Source organism: Rhipicephalus microplus, chromosome X, assembly GCF_043290135.1.
Source record: "Rhipicephalus microplus isolate Deutch F79 chromosome X, USDA_Rmic, whole genome shotgun sequence".
NCBI lineage: Eukaryota > Metazoa > Arthropoda > Arachnida > Ixodida > Ixodidae > Rhipicephalus > Rhipicephalus microplus.
In genome coordinates, this window is record NC_134710.1 from 4,580,911 (window position 1) to 4,604,898 (window position 23,988).

A 23,988-nucleotide genomic window follows, 5' to 3' on the forward strand; every position below is an offset into this window, starting at 1 on the left:
TTTTAAATTAACGGACGAGGTACCAAACGCGATATCTGTAGTGTAGAGAGTGCCATGCACCATGCGCTCTATATATGATGTGGTTGAATAAAGCTAGAGGCATTCGTTCGGTCAACCTGCCTCAAACTCACTGATGTAGACGCGCCCAGCGTCGGTCTGCATGCTGCAGCGTACATGGTGTCGCATCGTACAGGGTGTCAAAATATGCAACTACGGCTCTGCGTACATTGAGAATAGACTCGTTCGAGAACGATTCATCGTAGGCTTGTTGGACAGCAGATTATCGAACAACTCTGCCGCACTTCTGAATTGACGCTGGAAAAAGCGCTCCTGCATGCACGGCTACACGAGGACGCCGAAAGAGAAAAACAGGAACGCGAAAACCAGTCATATGGGCCTGTCACTGTGGATGCAGTGAAGCAGACGCCAGCGCAATGAAAGTCACGTAAACGAGCATCAGCATCAAAAGAGACCTTCTTCGTCAACGCGACACATGGATCGTGTCGATTCTGCAGAGGAGAGGCACCATCAACGAGAATTCTTTCCTGCCAAGAAAATGCTTTGCAGTTTATGCAAAAAGAAAGGACATTTCAAAGCAGTTTGCTTAGCCAAACAACATTCATTCAGCCGACAGTCACATGCCATCGAGATGCATGCTGTCAGGACCAGTCGTGAAGCAAGCGCCAAGTTAGTAAGGGTTAACATGAATGGCACCCTGCTCAAGTTCGAGGTCGACTCAGGAGCGGAAGTTATCGTCGTTCCGAGCACTTTCTCGGGTGTACCATCTCGACTCGACAAACGGAGGGTCATCTCACACGTCCAGGAAGTTATCCTTTGAATGTGTCAGGCCGATTCAAAGCTACGTTGCAGTGGAAGAGCCGCACCTGCATACAACCAGTGTATGTCATCTGCGACATACAATCAGTGTGCCATACAAGACTACGACATACAATCGGTGTATGTCGCAGTCTATACCTTTACTAGGCTACCCTGCTATCCTCGCATTGGGAGTCATAAAATTTGTCGACGCCGCACAGCAACCTGACCAGCCAGCTGACTCTGCAAGCGACGCCACCCTTGGCCAGGATATCTCCGATGGACTCAGCACCGTAGGCGAGGAGTACACTATTTGTCTCAAGCCAAACGCCAAGCCATTTTCTCTCAGTGAACCTCGAAGAATTCCAATTCCTCTGTACGACTAAGTGAAGCAAAAGCTGGACGAGATGGAAAAACAAGGGGTCATTAGGCGCATTATGAAACCGACGTTGTGGTGCGCCGGTCTCGTCACTACCGAAAGCATCAGACGGCATCCGAATACGTGTGGACTTAACAAAGCTCAACAAAGAAGTTCTCTGTGAAATACACGTCCTTCCAACAGTTGAATGGTTTCTTGGGCAACTTGGCTACACAAAGGTGTTCTCAAAACTGGACACGACAGCAGGATTTCACCAAATGCGATTATCCCAAAACCGCCAGGCATACAACACATTCATTACGCCATTTGGACGCTACTGCTACTGTCATCTACGTTTCGTCCTAACCTCGGCTTCTTGTTCGCTTCTTACCCAATGTTCGCTTCTTACCCGATTGTTCGCTTCTTACCCAGTCTTTCGCAGACAACCGCCCCTATCCGTGCCTTGCTAGGCGAGCAGAATACATGAGAATGGGGACCGCTTCAAGAGATCGTTTTTAATCAGATCAAGGTGATGCTCACATCAGATCGTTGCGAAGTATCACCCCGGTCGCAATACCATTGTATCATGTGACGCAAGCTCATGTGGGTTGGAAACTGTTTTTCAGCAGGAACAACCATCAGGGGAGCGACGCACAGTAGCATTTGCATGATGGTCACTAACTGATGCAGAGGAACACTACAACCAAACAGAGAAGGAAGCGTTGGCAGTAACATGGGCAGTGCACTGTTTTTACCAGTGCGTGCGGGGCCTCAAATTCACGGTGGAAACAGATCACTAGCCGCTGGTGACATTACTTGGAAACGCTGACCTGGACACAATGCCTCCACGAATTCAAAGGTTCCACATCAAACTCGTGTGCTACCAAATCAATGTGGTCTACATTCCACGCAAAGAGCTGGCCACCGCTAATATTCTTTCAAGCGCTCTGGATGAGAAGCCATCGATTAGTCCGGTTGATGTGGTAGAGGTGTTCGTGGAATTGCAAGTTGCAGCGGTCACTGACGCGAAGCTGGTTAGTGGAGAGAATACCCGCAGGCAACTAAGGACTGGACGAGGAATGCATCCAGCTCATCAAGTATTGTACACAGGGCTGGCCTCATCAAGACAAGCTTCCTGATCACATTAAGAAGTTCTGGAACCATCGAGGAGATTTCTCTTTGTGTAATGGCATCCAGCTCAAGGGTAACTGCTTTGTAATCCAGGTTTCACTGCAAACAGATACGCTCGAACTTATCCATGAAGGCCACCAAGGTATCAACCGATGCTGGTTGAGAGCAGAAGACTCCGCGTGGTGGTACGGTCTTTCACAGCAAATGCGAGACAAAGTCAGTCGCTGTAGGCTGTGCGCAGCCACAGGAGCACAACGAAGTGAGCCATTGATTGTGACGGAAACTCCAACGCAACCATGGCAAGAAGTCGGAATGAACTTAATCACTCAAAGGGGACACAACTACCTTCTAGCGGTAGATTATCGTTCTCGCTATCCTGAAGTCATCTACATGCGAAGCACAAACTCTGAGGCGGTCATCAATGCTGTCAAGAGCATTTTTGTGCGTTTTTGCATTCCCGAAGTTGTACGAAGCAATAATGGACCGCAGTTCACTTCACGTGCATTTGCTACTTTTGCGAAGCCCTATGGCTTCCAACACATCACCTCAAGTCCAAACTACCCGCAGTCAAACGGGGAAGTTGAGAGGATGGTGCACACGGTCAAGGAGTTGTTTGAGAAAGCAGATTCTTTTCTGGCACTTCTGTCTTGCAGAGACACTGCGGGCATTACAGGGTTTAGCCCAGTGCAGCTCCTCATGGGCCGCAAGCCTGCAAACTAGACTTCCTAAGCCGGCAGATCAACTCGAACCGCACTGGCCTGAGCCTGAAGTTGTAGGGTGCCAAGACGAGCAATAAGAAGACAACAGAAGAAAGACTTCGAGTGTCGTCGTGCAGAAACTGTCTTTCCTCCGCTAGAGCTGGGAGACACAATGTGAATTCGAGACGGCAAAAAAACGGCGTGCGTTCAGAGCCCAGGCTCCAAGCCTCGCTCGCACGTCGTGGAAACACCTACCGCAGTGCTCGTGCATAATAGAATGCATCTAGTGCCCTATTCAAACCCAACAACGAGCTAAGTCAACGAGTCAGGTTCCGGAGAGAACAATGAAAGACACGAAGAGCAAGCCCCTGTTACAGATGCTACAGGAACAGGGACATCACAAGTCTCCAATGAAGGCGGAGTTGAGTTATCAGCTTCGGTCGCCGAATTAATACTACGTAAGGACTTGACTTGTGATGTGATGTGTTTTTGTTGCGTGCTTATTTCGGGGAAGGGTGTAGAAGGTGCCATGTGCCATGGGCTCTATATATGGTGTGGTTGAACAAGGCTAGGGAGATTCGTTCGGTCAACCTACCTCGGAGTCATTGATATAGACACACCTAGCATCGGTCTGCATGTTGCATCGTACATGGTGTCGCATCGTATATGTAAGAAACCGGATAAAGCCGACGCTCTTACCGACAGGAAACTGTTAAGCACAGCTGATAAGGATGGGATCCCATGTGCCATGTTGCAGTGTGCGCGGCCGGAGCAACGTTAGCAACGCTAGTCCGTCGGCACCGATGCAAAGTTATCCCTTTCCAAAGCAGAACCTACAAGTAGTTACTTCGTAACTACGGAAGCGAAAAAACAAGGACAGAAAAGAGCGCTGACTTTCAACAAAGGTTTAATACCGGAGGGAAGTACATATATAGGCGAAAAATGAGAAAAATGGGCATGCGTAGAAGGGTGCAGGAACAACAACTGCGATACACTGTCAGCAAAACTGTTGTCTCTTGTTGAAAGGGCTGAGAAAACAACTGCATATGCAACTTAAAAAAGATCGAGATACGCAATCTCCTTTTTCAACAATGCAACCGATGGGCAGCTTACTCATTTACCGTCAAACTTGTTTATTTGGTAAGCTTCAATTATCTCACGCGTGGCCTGCGAGTTGTGCTTGCTTAATACGCGTGAGATAATTGAAGCTTACCAAATAAACAAGTTTGACGGTAAATGTGTAAGCTGCCCATCGGTTGCATTGTTGAAAAAGGAGATTGCGTATCTCGATCTTTTTTAAGTTGCATACGCAGTTGTTTTCTCAGCCCTTTCAACAAGAGACAACAGTTTTGCTGACAGTGTATCGCAGTTGTTGTTCCTGCACCCTTCTACGCATGCCCATTTTTCTCATTTTTCGCCTATATATGTACATCCCTCCGGTATTAAACCTTTGTTGAAAGTCAGCGCTCTTTTCTGTCCTTGTTTTTTCGCTTCCGTAGTTACGAAGTAACTACTTGCAGGTTGCGCTGTTCCTGAATTCAGTTATGTCCTACCAACTTGCCCAAGCTTCCACGCTTCATAACTTCATTTCCAAAGCAACTGCCCTCCTACTCAGCGAGCCCGCACAGCATGCCGCGGTCTTTTTTTCCTTTCTTTTTCTTCCCTCCGCCCTACACTCGTTCACTTCGCATCCCTTCCACCTTCATAATAACCTTGTCACTGGCTCCCCAGCGGGTCACCCAGCACACCTCTTTTTACATGCGCACTCGCTAATGCAATTGTCACAACGATTTTTTGGCCACCACATTATAACCGGTCTCTCATCTTGGGGGACTGCACAATAAGCGGTATGCATAAACATGGTGTTCTATGGGAGGGTGAACGGGAGTCGAAAAAGACCGCGTTGTAACCGGTTCTGCACTACAGGCACTTACGTTATAAGTGGTCTACACTGTACTAAGGTACTCTCCATTCACTCATATCCCTAACTCTTCCCATTCTAGGCCTCTGAAAACCTCCTGTAAGCCTGCGGTAAATAGCATTCTGGAGATCATATCCCCTTCTCTTAAACCCTTCTTTATTGGTATTCTGTCGCTTTCGTTATGGAGAACTATGGCGGTAGTTGATCCGCTGTAGATTTCTTCTAGGATGTTTATATATGCTTCGTCAACGCCCCGATTCCGCAGTGTCTGCGTGACTGCTGATATTTCTACTGAATTAAATGCCTTCTCGTAATATATGATGCCTGTGTATAATGGGTTGGCTATATTCTGGACATTTTCTATCACTTGATTGATAGTATGAATGTGGTTGATTGTTGAGTAGCCTGTATGAAACCATGCTTGATCATTTGGTTGATTAAATTCCAATGTTGTCTAAATTCTGTTAGCAATAACCTTTGTAAATAGCTTGTATACGATGGAGAGCAAGCTGATCGGCCAGTAATTCTTTAAGTCCTTGTTGTCCCTTTTCTTATGAATTTAAATGATGTTAGCATTCCTTCAAGATTCTGGTACCCTCCCCGTCAGAACACACTTCGTAAACATGGTGGCCAGTTTTTATAACACAATTTGTCCTCCGTCTTTCAGGAGATCTGATGTTACCCAAATCTCACCAGCAGCTCTGCCTCTTTGCATCCTCTTTAGTCTATCCTCACATCTTCTGTCATTACTGGTAGGATGTCATCTGGGTACCGCTAGTTCTTACATTATAGCTGTGGTTGTTGCGGCTACTGTACAGTTCTCTGTGAAACTCCTCCACTATGTCAACTATCCTATCCACATTAGTAGTTACTTTGCCTTCATGTCTATTAGTGTATACATCTGGTTTTTGCCTATCCCAAGTTTTTTTTTATGGCTTTGACGCTTCCTTTGTTCTTTAGAGCATGTTAAATTCTCTCCATCTTATACCTTCTTACATCGGATACCTTACGCTTATTCATCAACTTTGAAAGCTCTGCCAGTTTAGTTTTGTCTGTTGTGTTTAAGGCTTTCATGCTTTGGCGTTTCTTAATGAGGTTCTTCATCTCCTGAGACAGCTTGCTAGTGTCCTGTCTGACTACCGCACCTCCAACTTCCACTGCACACTCCGTAGTCATACTCGTCAGATTATCATTCATTGTGTCAACGCAAAGGCCAGTTTCCTCGATAAGAGCCAAGTATCTGTTTTGAAGCGAGATTCTGAATTCCTGTACTTTCTCTCGCAGTGCTAGCTCATCGATTGGCTTGTTGCATATACGCTTTTGTCGTTCCTTCTTCAAGACTAGGCAAAATCGAGACCTTACCATTCTATGGTCACTGCATCATACCTTGCCAAGCACTTCCACATCTTGCACGATGCCTGAGTGTGTACTCGGCATAAAGTTTATTTCGTTTTTACTTTCGCTATTAGGGCTCCTCTATGTCCACTTGCAGTACCCTCGTTTTCGGTAGAAGGTATTCAAGTTCTGTAAATTATTGCACTCTGCAAATTCTGCTAATAACTCCGCTCTGGCAATTCTTGTACCAATGCCATAATCTCCTACTGCCTGGTCTCTAGCCTGCTTCTTCCCTACCTTGGCATTAAAGTCGCTCATCAGTATAGTATACTCTGTTTTTACCTTACTCATTGCCGATTCCACATCTTCATAGAATCTTTCAACTAACTTCTCATCATGGCTGGATGTAGGCGTGTAAGCCTGCACCACCTTCATCTTGTATCTCTTATTGAGTTTAATTACGATACCTATCACCTTTTCATTAATACTATAGTATTCCTCTATGTTACCAGCTAAACTTCTGTGGATAAAGAACCCCACGCCCAGTACTATTCTGTCAGCCAGGCCACGATAGCGAAGGACGTGCCAATTTTGTAGCACTGTATAGGCCTCATCTGTCCTCCTAACCTCAGCCCTCTAACATTCCATTTAACACTTTCTAGCTCCTCGAATAGTACAGCTAGACTTGCCTCCAACGTTCAACGTTGCCAAGTTCAGGTTTCAATGGCCGCCTGTCCGGACTCGGAGATTTTTAGCACTTTGCTGCATTGCAAATCTGACTGCCACCAGGGTCAGTTGCTTTGCAGCCGCTGGGGACCGAGGGCTGAGGGTTAATTGGCGTATTCATGTGAGAGATAGTGGCCAGATACTCCACCAGGGTGGCCAATCCTTGTCTGGTGAGGGAGTGCATTACCGTCAGTGGCCACCCGTGAGGCCGCACCCCAGGCCTCTTTTAATGCAATTCCATGATCACGCGGCTAACCCTTTTTTCTAATTTCCGGCGGAGGACTGCGTGGCACTGGGATGCAAACCACGGATCTTCTGCATGTGAGACTGCTATTCTAACCACTATGCCATCGCTGCTATCTCAATCATGTGTATTTCCATCAATAGTGATTTTTCACTCAAGGAAAACACCAATTTTTCACTCAGAACTAACAAGACCACCACTAAAGTCAACAAGAAAATTTCTGTGAAACGAGCTCTTCAACGCACTGACATGAGGCTGCTCACAAAAGTGCAGGAAGAGGAGCTTTTGCAGGGCTCGAAAGCATCCACAGCCCGACCATGCTGCGTGCCACGTTCCGACACCACATTTGTCTGGGTTAGCATAAATAACAGTGACAGAGAGCTGAGCTAGCCGTCTCATTAACATAACATGGAGCCATGCCTGTGATTTCCATGAGCTCGGTTTAAACCCACCAAAACAGTCAGTAATGCTGTGCGCAGATCATACCTCAATGTTCAAGAAGCTTCATGACTGTAGTAGATCCTTTTGGTTTGCACGCAAGACACGAACACTCAAGCTTACTCCAGAGCTTGTGCGACCACCAGTGATAAAGCTGGAAAATTCGGCACATTATGTGTGAAAGACGGTGCGACTCAGTTGTGATCAGATGATCGACAGGAGACGCTCTGTTCACCTTTATCAGTGCCAGTGTTGCCATTTACTGGCCACACATTTGGCCATATAAGTAGTTTCATCTTGGACATCTCAACTTTTGTCTTTTCAGCGTCACAACCACGTGACATCTAGTGGAGATGCTTCCAGGTCCACATGCCCAATACCCCCTCCAGCCATGAGGCAAGCCCCCAACTGTGAAGAAGACATTGATGCCAACTTCAACCAGCGAGCTAGCCGCAAACAACGAGGGCTACTTCCAGAGTCGGGGCCTCTACTCTATCAGACTCTGAAGACCAAAGACATGGCCACCACTGCAGAGACAATGACCTCCCCTGTGCAGCCTACAACGATCATTCTACAGTAACCTAAACAGCTCTCAACTTTTCGCGGATCATTATTTGAGGACCTGGAGAACTCGCTCGAATCATACAACTGCGACAAGCTACGGCACGTCTGTTTCATTTAGGAAAATGCCGCTCGAACCTGGTTCGAGAACCAAGAGCAAAGCCTGACAACGTGGAACACTTTTCACACCAAATTTCTGGCCACATTCATAAGTGTCCTCCACAAGGAGAGGGCCTCCACAAGGAGAAGCTCTGCCGGATACACATGTGCAGCTGCCAAATAAAAATATGGTGCTCTTCACGGAAGAGATGACAAGACTGTTCCAGCATGCAGACTCCATCATGGCAGAGGAGAAGCAGCTCTGGTTCCTGATGTGGATCATGCATATGGGTATAGCGCACCACGACAACGACACAAAAGAGAGACACACACAGCGCTAACTTGCAAATAATGTTTTATTTGCGATCACACATGCTATTTCTACATCAACAGTATATCGATAAAATTTAGAAAACATCATGTAAAGGTACAGCACAGCTCATGCGCGTGTCATCACCGATTGCGACAATCAGCACTCTCCGATGTTAAAGCAAAGATTGCAGATACCTTTTTTTTTTTTTAGCTGACAAAGCTAAGGAAGCCACACTCACACATTTTTCTTTCATTCTGTCAGTTTCATAGGCTTCAATGATTTCACGAATAGTTGACTGTCATGGGCCCTATAGAGAACACGGGTGTTTTGAAACACAGGGACGCAACCACACCTCTGACAGTGAATGCCCAAATGACCAGATAGAGCTTTCTCTACGTTGTACTGCTGTTCCCCAAGTCTTTGGTTCACACACCTTCCAGTTTGGCCTATGTACACACAATCACAAGTCAAAGCAGTGCAATAGACAACACCTCGACTAAAATTCACAAATTTTTCCCGGTTCTTGATTATACAATCCAGTTTCCCGCTACTGTCTGCATTTACTGTCTGCATTAAAAGAGGGTTCAGCCTAAACTGAGAATGATGCAGCAAGCGATAGAAAGGAAAATGATAGGTGTAACCTTAGGAGACAAGAGAGAAGAGTGGGTCAGGGAACAAACTGGGGTTAAGGATATCATAGTTGAAATTAAGAAAAAGAAATGGACATGGGCTGAACACGTAGCACATAGGCAGGATAACCGGTAGTCATTAAGGGTAACTGACCAGATTCCCAGAGAAGGCAAACGCACGAAGGGTAGACAGCAAGTTAGGTGGGCCGACAAGATTAAAACGCTTGCGGGTATAACGTGGCAGTCAAAAGAACAAGACCGGGTTGATTGGCATTGGCGAATCATAGGAGAGGCCTTTGCCCTTTAGTGGGCATAGTCAGGCTGCTGCTGATGATGATGTAATTGTGTACGTAGGCCAAACTGGAAGGTGTGTCGTCAGAGGCGTGGTTGCATCTATGTGTCTCAAAACACCCATGTTCTCTATAGAGTCCATGACAGAACTATGCGTGAAATCATTGAAACCTATGAAACTGAAAAAAATGAAAGAAAAATGTGCGAGTGTGGCTTCCTTAGCTTTATCAGCTAAAGAAAAAAGGTATCTACAATCTTTGCTTTGATGTTGGAGAATGCAGATTGTCCCAATCGGTTTGCTGTATCTTTACATGTTTTCTAGGTTTTATCGATCTACTGTTATTGTACAAATAGCAGCTATGATTGCAAATAAAGCATTAGTTGCAAGTTAGCGCCGTGCATGTTTCTCTTTTGTGTCTTTGTTGTGGTGCGCTACGCCCATATGAATAATGAACCCCAGCCAACTAGCCCGGCAACATGTCTTAGCAAATTGCTGATGTCAAATGTCAAGCTAGAGCTGTCTGGAATACTTGTCCGCAACCAGCTCAAGACTGTCAATGAATTTCCTAAAGAGGCCACAACAATCGAGAAGGCACTTCAGATGTGAACAAGGAAGTACAACTGCTGCTCTTCAACAGCCAACTACACTGGAGCTCATGCCCTCAGCTCTGACGACCTGCACAAAATCATCCAAGTGATCGTTTGGAAGGAGCTGCACAAGCTGTTACCTTCACCGAAGCTTCAAGTGGATTCGATCGGCAACATTGTTCGTGAGAAAGTTTAGCAATCGCTCTGAAATCCCAAGGCACCTCCGCCTCAGCTGAAAGCTATGAGCTATGTCGCTGTAGTCTGTCGCAACGCCTCTCCAAACCCGCATCAGGACGCTGCACCTCAGCTTTCCATTGCCAGACACCGCCGCAATCAATGCTGTATGACTCCCTGTTGGCCAGGGCTACACAGCAATGAACATTGACATTTGGCACACCCATGACAACCGCCTGCTCTGCTACCACTGCAGGGAGGCCAGCCAAACCTACTGCCACTGCCAGTACTGACAGATGGTGCTGCATGGTTTTGTCGTCAATGCGCCACATCTGCAGCCAGGTGAGTGAACTTGTGACATCGACAACTACATTACCGGAGCACAGTCACAATGGTGACGACCATATTATTCGCTATAGTCCAACTACCACATCTTGCCGCACCGTCAACCATACATGGGCTCAACCCAGGGCCGGTCACCTAGCCCTTACCTATAAAACTAAGGACAGCAATCGATAGAGATGTGTTTGCTGTGCGGCGAAATGCCAAAGATCCTTCGATGACGACAACGCCGCTGCAACGAAACCTGCAGAACAAAGCAAACAGAGCCCGGACGACGAAACCTCAGAGACCGAGGAAGACCTGATGACACAACATGAAAGCAGTGACACAAACCGACACAGTCGAGACCTGATGACCTGAGCCAACTGCAACACGAGACAACAAACTAGCGACCTCGACATTCTTATTGACATAGCATGACAGTTCGCATTGACACCAGAGCAGACTATTTTGTCATCAGTGGATCGTTCGCCACAAAGTTGAAAAAAAGTGAAGCATGCCTTGGAAAGCCGTAAAATCAGAACACCTAAAGGCCACTTTGTAACACCGGAGGGAACCTGGATAGCGAGAGCATGGCCTCCGAGATTGCCTGCCAGCAGGTTTCTTTCCAACTGTCCCAACAGCACAGAGAGTTTGCAGAGGACAATGGTAACCACAGTGCTGCAGCAGAATTCAGCATGAACCAAGCCTGCATCATTAGGCAGAGGAAGCAGCGGGACCAGAGTCTCAAGGATGCTGCGGCTCACAAGAAATTCACGGGACCGTGCAAGGGCTGACACCCTGAACTCAAAGAGAAAGTTTGCGAGTTTGTTTACAGTGAAAGGAACAGGGGCTTCGCTGTCACTGCCGATGCTATCCAGATGAAGACAATGGAGACCGCTAGGAAAATGAAGATTCCCCATGCGGTGTTCTGGGCTAGCTGTGGCTGGGTGGAGCGCATAATGTGAAGGAATGAAATTTCTTTCGAGACGCCGGACCACAATATGCCACAAGCTGCCAAGCGATTTTGATGACAAACTCGTTGCTCCTCAGCCACATGTGCTGGATCTCCTCAGACTAAACAGCTATGATTTCGGCCAGATTGGCAACGTCGATGAGACGCCAATTTTTTTTCGACATGAGAGCAAGCACCGTTAACGAGGTAGGAAGCTGAGAAGTGAGGGTGAAGACGACAGGGTACGAGAGGCAACGTGTCACAGTGATGCCGTGCATGACACAGGGGTGGGACGGCGGAGACTGAATTAGGAGCAGTTTTTGAAGCAGCAAAATTTCAATTTAGGAGCAGACACACTTTGCTTTGTAGCAGTCAGTGGCATTTAATATGTCATCCTGGGAGCTTGAAAAAGCAAATTTTTAGCAACGTCGGGGCACAAGTGCCTATTTTAATTTACTAATAATACACATTACACTGAAACAGATTTTGAAGAAAGTTTTAAACTGATTACCGACAGGTATGAACTGCACTACCTTTTTACATACCGCGCGGCCTATCCAGCTCTTGTAACAAACGTGAAATAATAATTTCAAAAAGGTTTTAAAAACTAGGTTCACCGGAAAGACTTGATTGAAAAGAGAAACGCATCACATACATAAAGAATTTTAAAAATTGCGATTGCACAAGAATCATAGTTAGGTAAAGGTGGGCCAAGTGTACTGCAAACTTTTAACCGACAACAAAAGCACGATGCACCACCGTTAACAGCCAACTCGTGAAGGACCACTTTCAAGAGTGCGGCGCGAATGCCAAGAAACCTCGCAGCATCAACTATCTCATAAAGCGCGTGCCTATGGCATTAGGTCATAAGTGGATGGTACTAGGTGATAACGCCTCTCGACGCACACGACCATACGTTATTAGTACTGCCCATGTTAACCTGTTCTATTTTCTTTTATCGATAGCCATCAATTTGCAATTGACACCCGCACCACCTCGCGGTCCACACAAACAAACCGCCGAACGAACAGAGGCCAGATTTAGTGAGAAAAAAATAAATAAATATGCCAGTCACACTGCGAAACGGCCGCCAACCAAAACACCGGTCGAACGTAAAGCTATGCCTAAAACTCATGTAGCCCTGAGCCGGAACGCAGCCATGCCTCCTAAGTGTTCGTTGCAAGTTTCGATTACAATACGAAGCGGTATTGCAAATCACCGTTCATGAAAACTGTGCTACATGATCGCCGATGCGTCATGAGTCACGAAAAAAGCACTGAGGTGTCCGTTTGAGCTGGTTTGAACACCATGGGTTCTATGCACCACGGGTTCTGTGCACCACGGGTTCACAAATCGTGCAAGTTCCATACCGTGCACTGTAGACGAGTATTTAGTGCTGCTACTAAGTGGGTCTTTCGCTACCTGTAGACACCAATGTGGAGAACGCGTGCGTGTAGATGACCGCACGCAGCAGTGTCCACATAAAAACCGCAATAACCCGAGGAACGTGTTACGCACAACAAAGAGCCTGAGAGTCAGAATCCCACTACACATGCCACTCAGTTAGGATGACTAACTCGGTGGTTTTCGTGAAGTGACTGTGGTGCCAGAACACACAGTCAAGCTACAGAAGCAGCACGCTCGATGCACGGCCACACATTTTTGCGGGGTCATGCATATTTACAACAGCCACCGGCGGTTATGGTGGCACCATGTGAGCCTTCATGACAAGAAGGTGTCAAGTAAAGAACATGCTAGGGCACGTTCTTATCTTGGTATTCCTGGCGCTGCTTGGAAAATCATGTAGTCAACTCAGCCTTTTTTCCCCACTAAAGCTAAGGTTGGCATCAAAATTCTTGCTTGTTTCAGAGCCCTTCGGCGCAGTTCTTCGCAATTTTTGTCTTTTTGGAGCAGCTTGCCGCAAGAAAACGGAAACGTATAAAAATTCGCAATAGGCACAGCTGTCTCACCCCTAATTACAGCAATCTTCCGCCCTACACAATTCTGAAAAAGAAAAGCATGCCCAACAATAAGTGTTCTTCAAAGAACACCATCGACTGAGTCCGGGAGGAAGGATTGATGACAGCCGAGCTAATGGAATATTGGATCAAGGATGAGCAGCAGCAGTGCCTGGGGGCACTGAGTGGAGGAGTTTAAGGTACGTGGTCCATGCTTGCCTTAGATGCTTTTAGTGGCCATCTCACTCCAGATGTGAAGACGAAGCTTCTAAAACGCAGCTGCGTCCATGTCATAATTCCAGGAGACATAACACCAGTGCTCCAACCCCTGGACATTTCTGTGAACAAGCCGTTCAAGGCCCACTTTCGACAGGAGTACAAAGAGTGGATCCGGTACCTTGACCGCAAAAAAAAAAAAAAAAGGCGACGGGGAAGTCACAGAAAATGTCCCCGTCTGCTACGGCAACATGGATTTTGGACGCGTGGAAACGAATGAAAGTCCCCATTGTCGCGAAGTCGTTCAAAAAGTCTTGCATCACGAACAACTTGAATGGCACCGAGGACGAGCTGCTATGGGACACCAAGAGTGATGACTCAAATGATGCGACAGACTCGAGCGACAGTGATAGTGACGGACCTGATACAGAAGTGGTGGGTTCAGAGTGTGCACCTGTTTTTTTCTTTTCATTGTTTTCTAATCAAAATACACTTTATTGTATCAACCTCGTTAATATGTTATCACAAAATGGGGTTGGGCTGTGCAATTTTTAGATTTTTCTAATCTAAGCACCCCCCTTAACTTTTAATATTGTAATTGTGAAACAAATGGGGTGCTTAAAATCTAATAAATACAGTATTATCCTTCCACACATTGGATACACATGTGCTGCCACTGCAGCAAGATTTTAAAGGCCATGGCCTAAGAAAGAGACATAACAAGGTTCATTCGTCTTGTTGCCTGCACTGCTCTAACGAAAAATAGAATGTAAACATTGATGAAAAAAGCGGACCCTGTGACGACTGTTGGACCTTCCTGCTAATCCAGCTGATGTCGATGCTTACACAGGTCAGTACGACATACTACTTCAAGTTAAAAAAAAAAAACAAAGCTTGTTTCAAGCATTTGCCCAAATTTCCATGATAAGTTGTGGTCGTAGTGATGGGCACTTTTCTCAGAATGTTTTTTTCTTTGGATTATCAGGCCCTCAAAAGCCAATAGCATGTTTTAACACCAAGTGCTTACGTAGTTCACAGCCAGCGGACCCGTGTGCAAGCCGTCGGGCGAGTCACCTGGGTAGCCCTCTGAGATGAGCCGAATGGAGCTCCAGACCTCCACGCTGCTGTGCCGCCTGCAGTGAGGGTACCAGCATAGAAACCAACAATATACTACCACCGAATAAGCACCCTCTCCCATTTTATTCCCCCATTTTTCTCCACTACAGAATCCTGCAGCAATGTTTCCCAGGAACCCAAGTTCTGAGAAACTTTCGATATGTCGATAGTGTCTTGGTACTTTTACAGTGCAGCGCCTCAGGGTTGCGTTCTGCGTAATCACAAGTGGTCCAAACATTTGAAAAATGGATTTCTCCCCTAGTCATAAAGCATGAAATTTTGCATGAGGATTCCCCCTGATTTAGTAAAATCTCTATATGTGTTCGTATTCAGTACAGGATCTCATTAAAAGTACAGGTGTGCATTTTTTATTCTTAGCGGGTCTTCTGCCACAATCTTGAAGCTTGGTCCATGACTAAGCAAAGCCCCAACACATCTTATCTGACAATATTTAACCATAGGGGAGGCACTTGTTGAGATATGATGGTAATGCACACTTCCATTACAATCCGCAGTGCTACGTTTAGCTAGCCGCGACCCAGCAGGGCTGCCAAAGGATAGAACTTGAACCTCGCCCTAGTGACCACATAGATTGGCTAGATATGGGGTTAGCCACAAAATGACACACTTTCAGCCATGGTGAAATGAGAAAAAAAATGCGCACAAACCTCTTGCAAGTAAGAAACACCTCCCCTAGCACAGAGCTTTACTACAACTGTGCACCAGTAATGCATGATAGCAGCTACTGTGTCAGACCATTCGATCGCTGACAACACTATCATGACTCAGTGAACTGCTCGGTAGTGCATGTGGCATGGCATGCCTTAGTACACCTTTCTTTTCAGAGTGCCACCACCGAGTGCTCATGGGAAAAGTGTGTACATGGCATCAGCCTCATGTTGCTGTCTGCGCCTCTTCTCAGATCACGAGGTGCGACATATCACTGCACTATCGAATCATGAACTATGCAACAGCCTCTCGTATGACTTCCATCTGTCGACCGGTTACGCATGCCACTGTTGGACCAGCTGACCAGTTCCGAAGGGCTAGTATGCCCAATGGAATAATTTAAATAAAAGAATTTAAGGTCAAGTCCAAGAACCATCAATGCATTTAGTGTAACCGCACCAAATCAATGTGCACAAGAACTGTCGATGAGCACAAGGTGAGATTCCGAGACTTAAATATTACGCACAGGCAGCATTTAGTAAAATTAGATACATAGATTAGACCAGGGGTTTCGAACTCCCAGGTGCATGGAGCCTGTGAGTCCGCACATAACTGTCTCTTTTTATATTTTCTTAGTAAGTATGTGTTTGGGCTATGTGACTGGCCTCGAGCACTTTTTTCCATTATTAAAACATGCCAATGGAACACAATCTCTTTCATTGGTTTGTATGAATAGTGAATTTCAAGTTCGAAGTGAATTCGTAGCGAATATTGCTTTTGGTAGAATTATTTCAAGTTGAATTCAAATAGTATATATCACACATTATAAATAAAATGGGCTTCTTTGTCATGCACTAACTAATCTATATTGACCTAAGCAACCATACAAGCTAATAAACATTATTTTTTGAACGAAACAAGGCCTGAGCGAATGCCATATTTGGTTGAAGGAAAGTGGAAACAACTTTAAATAGTAGCAGGATTTAAATTTTAGTAAAATGCTAGCAATAAACCTGTAAAATATGTTACGTTTTAAAAGTTGCTATACTTAGAGTATATAAGCCAGTATAACAAGCTTTTTAACTAGTAGTGTACACGTATCCCGAAGGAGCACGGCCACTAGCGTGGGTCCGGTCTTAGCGAGCCGCAGGGCACGCATTAACCGTCGCCGTGGCGAGAACACAATACTGCTTAGGGTCGCAACACTTTATTGTCTGTGGCAACACCAAATACAGTACAGCCCGTTGCAAAGGCGCAGCAGGAAAGCAAATGGGCTTATCCACGCCACAAGCATAAAAGTACTACACAGGGTGCCACGAGCACGTCTCCGTGGTAAAGATGATTCACGGAGACACCGGGACCAAGGCCCGGTTGCTCGAGTGAGGGCAATGGCACCCGCGTTGGCTTCGGAGGGAGACGGGTCGGCGTAGCTTGGCCACGCACTAGGACACCGTACCACCTTTCGGCCGAGCGTACGCAGAGGGGCAACAAAAAGTGAGCATTCACTTCGAGCGCGAGGCGCCGTCAGCGAAGTCCGACGAGTTCCGAGTGACGGGAGTCGGCGGACAGAAAAGACTGCGTGGCTCACCGTCAGCTGTCCTGGAGAGTATCTGATCCGCTCCAGACGCACGCGCGCGAAACCTATCAGGAGACTCCATGCGCAGCGCCACAGTCGACATCCGCTACCGGGTGAGAGGGGTAAAACGTCATTCCTCGCTTTCTCAGCGCAGCAGACAGCGGAAGAGGGGAGTCATGTCGGGACGTGAGAACGGCAGAAAAGGCGGCAAAGCCCGCGCGATGGCAGCGGGCTAGCCTGAATTCCCACAAACTTAAAAAATGGTGAATCGACGCAAGGGTAATATGTTCACTTACCCTGAAGTGGGGCTCTGCAAGTGTGAATTTCCCATGGATAGGTGTTTTGAGAGCTTAGCGCCCCTTCACTTCAATGAAACCACCTTTACGAAAGGCGACATATGCGGCCTAACAGTATGGTGACACAATGTTACTGGAATAAACTCAGTTTCAATGTTCCGCATTTCAACCAGCGGAGGAGGGTGGGACAAACGGCGGACGCGAGATCTAGCAGCGCTGCAGTCAGATCTTGCACTACTCTCGGCGCATCATTTGCTGCGACGACGAACTACGCCAGTCCACCGTGCTGTTTCTCGCGGCGACTTTCTTGTTATACTGTTATCAAACTTAAACATTCACCCTAATTCCAGTCGACATTCTCATGTTGCATTCGTGGGCTGCTTATGTGGATACGCACAAGGTCGCCTGTATACAGTGGCCCGGATGCACTGATCATTGAAAATTGGCTAATAATCAATTCCCTGCCTATATTTGAGCTGTCTGTATTACGTTTAACCTCTAAGCACAGGAGGTGCTAAGTGAATGAGCATTTTCAGTGTAGTTTCTATGATGACTGCTACCATTTTAACCACAGGCGTCTTACCTAGACGAAAAACGACCCAAAACATCTGTAAAAGCCTCAAACAAGTTGACTTACTGGAATACAAAAACGCTCTAGAAAAACAGTACTTGTGTGTTTTCAACTCGTAGCAAAAAAGACATTCTCTAGAAAACAGTACCCATGCTTTACACTGTCCACCAGACAAGTCTTTGCCACTGCCATCCATTGAAAGGAGGGTGCAAAATGTTACAGCAACTTCACCTTTTTTCTACCATTTTCCACCTTTTTCAGAAAGCTCCTGATTGGTTTTCTTGGAAAGAAAGGACATTCCCATCACAATGTGAAACATCACTACTCTAGCCATCACGTTCTGATCATGGGTGATATGTAGTGGCAACCACTCCAAATTTTCAAGCACAATCCAAAAGAGGTCACGAACTATGGGGTTTTCATTTAATGCCTCTAGCCAGCTTTCTCGATTGCTATTAATATAGAAAGAAAGCCTCGTAAGGAATCATGTAAGCAGCCTTCTTGAAAACGCCTCATCGAAGTAAGTGCATTTTTATGTGGTTTTGGCACGGCTGCCCCATTGGTACTTGCAAGAGATGCTAGAGGGCATCTTTGCGTGCTGTCACTTATTAAGATTTTCTGCAAACATTCCCACAGATGTAGTAGTACACTCAAGGTGTGTTACTTCCTGGTGCACTAAGGGGCACAGGGAAGAAGTGACACTGACATGAGCCACACCCCGTTACATGTTCTAACGTTCAGAAATGAGAACACCGAGATCGAGAAAAATATTTACTGCTGTAATATGGAGGAAATCTAACAAAACCTGGTCAGTCGTAAAACATGACCACTTATTACAGTTGTGCTGGTTCATAAGGAAAATGCATCCACTGCAAAGAAATCCACTGCTTTGAAGGCAGCATGACAGTGGACAATTAATAGAATGTCAATGTGGTGCAACAATGTGATGCAACTGTCAATGTGTATCGACAGAGTTGTTCATCGCGTGCCTTTCATCTTTCTGTTCTCTTTCTCATGGCTCTTTCAAACTGGGCCCTGGACATTCGAAGGACGCCATGAGTTTTGGGGAGGATTGGCACCTTGGTTATGAATATTTTGGCTTCGATATATGGGGTGGAATTGGTGGGAACAAGTAAAGGAGGGTACTGGGCACGAGCTCCCACTCTTCACGTGAAATCAAAACTATTTGTTCAGCAAAATATGACGGTAGTGTGTTACCATGTCGTCATTCTCAAAGTGAACGTCATACTTGGCTGAGAGCTTTCAATCTTTGGGATGCAAAGCCTGCTCCCACCTTTTGAATTGCGTCGGATTTCTTTAGAGGCCTGTCACAGTGAACATCTATTGGTTTAATCCTCAATCAAGGACAAATTATGGGATGCAAATGATTCAGTTCAGAATGGCAGATTTTAAACCTCAACTACAGTAATATGGTCTCAACTCGTTTTGCTCGTCCGATCACTCTCCTGGGCTATTTTTGTTGGAGATTACAATTACCTTTCAGTGGGTGGCTTGATCATGATCTCCATTTATGTTGTCATAAAAATGAATGTCTCTTCACCTATACTTATATTTATGCACTGTATATTATTTGAACGCGATAGCATTAAAAAGCTTGTTCGGCAAAAATTCTGATGTTGGCGCCAATGCCGGCGTCTCGGGTTGTGAACGAAAAAACATCATTTCATCGGTGACCGCAAAATCAGGAAAGCTGCCAATGAAATAAATAAAAAACTTCAGTACCAGTGAAAACCGAACCCAGGCTGTCTGCGTGGCAATCAAATGTTCTACGACAGAGACACGCCAATGGCAAAAACTGATTTGAAAAAAAAAAAAAAAAATGAATGTCATGTAGTAGAAGTTCTCATTTAAAACGAAGTGTTATGTTTACACTTCTTTCCTTCATTTAGTAGAATGAATCTCATTAACGCACGCTAGAAGCATAGAATCGTGCCAGACATTAAAACATGTGACATATGCTACGAGTGGGTGTTTGAAAGGCCCACCTATTACAGAGCGCTCAAAAATATCATAAAATAATTAGTGCAACCTTGACTCTGGCAAACACTCACTCATCCACCCGAGTAACACACACGACACTCAGCGCTCTGTGTTTGTGGGAGTCAAGGTTGCGCTAATTATCTTACAATATGACAAATAACCAACTAGTCCAACAACAATTTTTATTAAGCTCAAACCCATGTTCGCATGTTGCCTTACGCACGCATAGTGGGACCCCTCGCCGATTCGCAAAAGGAACAATTATGGCGTAGTTGGCACTCAAAAATTGAACTTGCAGTAGACATTCAACAATAGCGCCACGTTTCTTCCTCAAGTTTTCTTATCACCCCATTACACTGTATGCAATTCTCAGCGCGAATCGCGTCTGCACTGTTCCGAGATGCTTCTGGCCTGTAGCACATCATCTCAATAAGATTACGCCCACTTCAAGAACATTATCAATTATTATGAAACCTATGTGGCCGGTAGCGATAACGCTAGAATATTCGACGATACGTGTATAAATGCCGACCTGCATCACCACTTGTCAGTTGTTCGATTGACGGCCGACACTTTGCCCGCCGCTATCAGTGCCTTGCTGTAATCTGACTTTCTTTTTACGAGGCCACAGTTTCGGCCAAATAAAAGTTTATTCTGAATGTTCAGTGTGCTCTCTTCGTCCACATCACGACCCCGTGACAATAGTTTGAAACAGCCAGTGCTGCACGGTTCTCTCACGTCACGGTTGAGGCATGCACTGAGATGTCAAACAGAGCTCGAGATTCACACAGAGCCCACCTATGCTATTACGTTTCACTCTTGAAAGCGAAGCTCAAGCACCCTCCAAATTCTGTCATTGTGTTTGCTACTCTTGTGTAATTGTCACACAATATATATATATATATATATATATATATATATATATATATATATATATATATATATATATGTGTGTGCGTGTACTCAGTGGTGCCACCTACGCAATATCCACCAAATGCTGCGCATGTTATAATAATAATAATGAAATGGAATGATAATATTTATTTGCACGATAATAAGACCTCTCGGGTAATGTGCAAGGCTTGACAGGAAATTCACGATCGTCTGTCTACTAGCCAGTCACCACAAAGCAAACGACACCGGGGGCTGTAAATATGAGCTGCTCAAGCTGCTTATGGTAGCTTTTACCTTGGCCTCTGCAACTGTGTAACCATGTTTACAAAGTAAATAAATTAACAAACAAACAGGTAGCATGAAGCAGAGCCGTCACTGCGGTCGCCATTGCTGGAGCTCCTCCTGGTGATTTCTACCTTTTTAAAAGTCTATCTACTTCACCTTCACTGTCCCCAAACCCCAATGCTTTGAAAAAATCCGCGCCATTATCTTGGACTGTAGGGTGGAGCCCTTTACCAGAACATTATCAAATGTCCAGCCGTTTTCTCCTCCTCTCCACACGAACTACATAACATGTCTGTGCCTTCGTATTTCACTCGGTAAGTCTTGGTCCGCAACACTTCCGTTCCGACTTAAACAGCAGAAAACTAGCCTGAGAATTATCGCAGGTGTTCTTTTTTTTTTTTTTGTAATTTCCGGCTTGAAAGTTCAGTAGGTGTCCAGTGATGATTTTGTAAGCATTCCAATTTTCCACATGTACCTCTCCGTTTCCTTCACTTTCTTCGTAATTGATGTTTCGTTTTGGCTTGGTATTCTGCTGTTGTCCAAATACTTGCCTGACGATTTTCGAGTTCGCTTCCTCCATTAAGTATCAACATTCTTCATGTACAAGTAGCTGAAAACATTTCTAGCCCCAATGCTCCTTTCCCATTATTCTCAATAGCTCCTCACATTCTATCTTGCTGCTAGTTTCCCTGCACTCAAACGATGTCCATCCCATGTCTCCCTGTACCCCCTGATTTGGGGTATTCCCGTGTGCTCCCAAAGCAAGTCTACCTATGCCACGTTGTTTAATTTCCAATCTTGCTTGAACTTCTGATTTTATGCACAAGACCGCATTGCCGAACGTCGAACCCGGGACCATGACACCGAATCCCTCTCTCAACGTCATACCTATTTTAGTTTCACAGTGCCCTATTTTTCATTACAGCTGCATTCCTGTTATCCTTAGTCATTGCGTATCTTTTGTGCTCCCTTAGGTACTCAGCCTTGTTTTTTATCCATACGGCCAAATATTTGTATTTATCCACTACTTCTAGCATGACTTCTTGTATCTTATGCTAACTGCCTTCGTTATCATTAAAAATCATGATTGCCAATTTTTCCCTACTGAACTTTGGATTTAGATCTTTCTCTCTCATTACTCTAAATGTCTATTATTACCTGCAGATCTTCCTTATTATCAGCTATTAATACTATATCATCTGCATACATAAATGCTGGTAATGACTGTTCAATGTGTTTTCGTTGCTTGGCAAAAGAGAGGCTGAATCCGACTCGACTCCTCTATAATTTGGCTTCTAGTCTCTGTAGATACGGCATAAATAACAAAGGTAACAAGGGACAGAAGCCCGTGTTGTATATCTACAGGTTCGGACACCTGTAATTACTTGTTACTTTTATAGATATCCTTTAGAAGATTAGTTGTTCCATCTTCCACATCTAGTGTGTCCAGTATTCCCCACAAGTCTTCTTGAATTGCACAATCTTAAGCCCCCTCAATATCTAGAAATGCCAGCCACAGGTGCCCGTGTTCTTTTTCTGCTGTTTCAATACACTGCATCAACGAGAACACATTGTCCTCCAACATTTTACGTTTACACGACGTGGCGTAAGGACGCCACCTGGCAGTGTGTTAAGGCATTGACCAAATTGCGCTTCTTTTAATGGAAACGTGCCATGTGAGATGTACACTTAGAAACGCCACGTTGAAGCAACTAATCGTGGATGCCACACCCATGATGCAAACTGCACATTAACAAAAACACTGAGAGAACAGTAGTAGATATAAAAGCCCTATTTTTTAAAGCATACGGCATTTTAAAGAAGTATGTGGCCATGGCACAGTGGATAGCGTCTCAGCATCTGTTGTCGCAGACCCAGAGGTCATGGGTTAGACTCCCGTAGACAAACTATTTCTGTGTCTTCTGATCATGCATATTTTTTCAATGTCAACTCCATGACCGCAATATGCCACTGCAGTTTTGCTAGACCCCGGCATAAAACACTTTCATGTTAATATACAAGATGGAACACTGACGTTATGTTCTAACCACAGTAGTGGCTAAATGCAGCTGCTAAATGTAAGTGTTCAGGACACAAAGGCCTATAATCACAAAGAAGCTTTATCCTCATTCCTGATAGAAAGCTTTGAAAGGACACTAAACCAAATATTAAGTTTATGTGAATTGCTGAAATAGCGGTTCAGAAACCTCATAGTGCTAATTTTGTGCCAAGGAAGTGCTTATTTTTTAAATAAAATCTCACTTTAGTGATCCTCATCTCGTTAGCACACTTTAAATTACCCGCCTCACGGTAGAAACTTTCACGTCACTGTTGCTGTGCACAACGCTGCCTAGCTTACTGCGTGGCCGCCGACTCTAGTAGCAGCAGAGCGAAAGCAGCGGGAGCCAACAACAGCAACAATGGCCATTGAACAATTTCTTTCCATGACCGCCGAGATGGCAGGTGTTCTTGGTTCAACTGGACCCCGCTAGATGACATGGCCTGTCTTGTTTAGCAAGGCAAAAATTGAACTTCTGAACAATTAGTGTCATTCTACTAATATCTGGCGGTTATTTTTCCGACGAATCAAACAGAAATGAACAAGCAGCATTTTATTACATCTCTTGATGGAAATCTGTTAGATGAAACTACTGCTTAAACGAATTGATTGATTGATTGATTGATATGTGGTGTTTAACATCCCAAAACCATAATATGATTATGACAGACACCGTAGTGGAGGGCTCTGAAAATTTCGACCACCTGCGGTTCTTTACCGTGCACCCAAATCTGAGCAGACGGGCCTAC

At 45.2% G+C, this 23,988-nt stretch overlaps 1 protein-coding gene across 1 annotated transcript in view; it reads right to left on the reverse strand.

The window, feature by feature from the left end:
- Nucleotides 1-23,988, reverse strand: part of LOC119175626 (N-acetylneuraminate (7)9-O-acetyltransferase) — a 152,430-nt gene that overhangs the window by 99,847 nt on the left and 28,595 nt on the right. Inside the window, exon 5 of the mRNA XM_037426531.2 lies at nucleotides 14,800-14,905. Within this exon, the coding sequence (XP_037282428.2) occupies nucleotides 14,800-14,905 (106 nt within the window). The remainder of the gene's footprint in view (nucleotides 1-14,799; nucleotides 14,906-23,988) is intronic.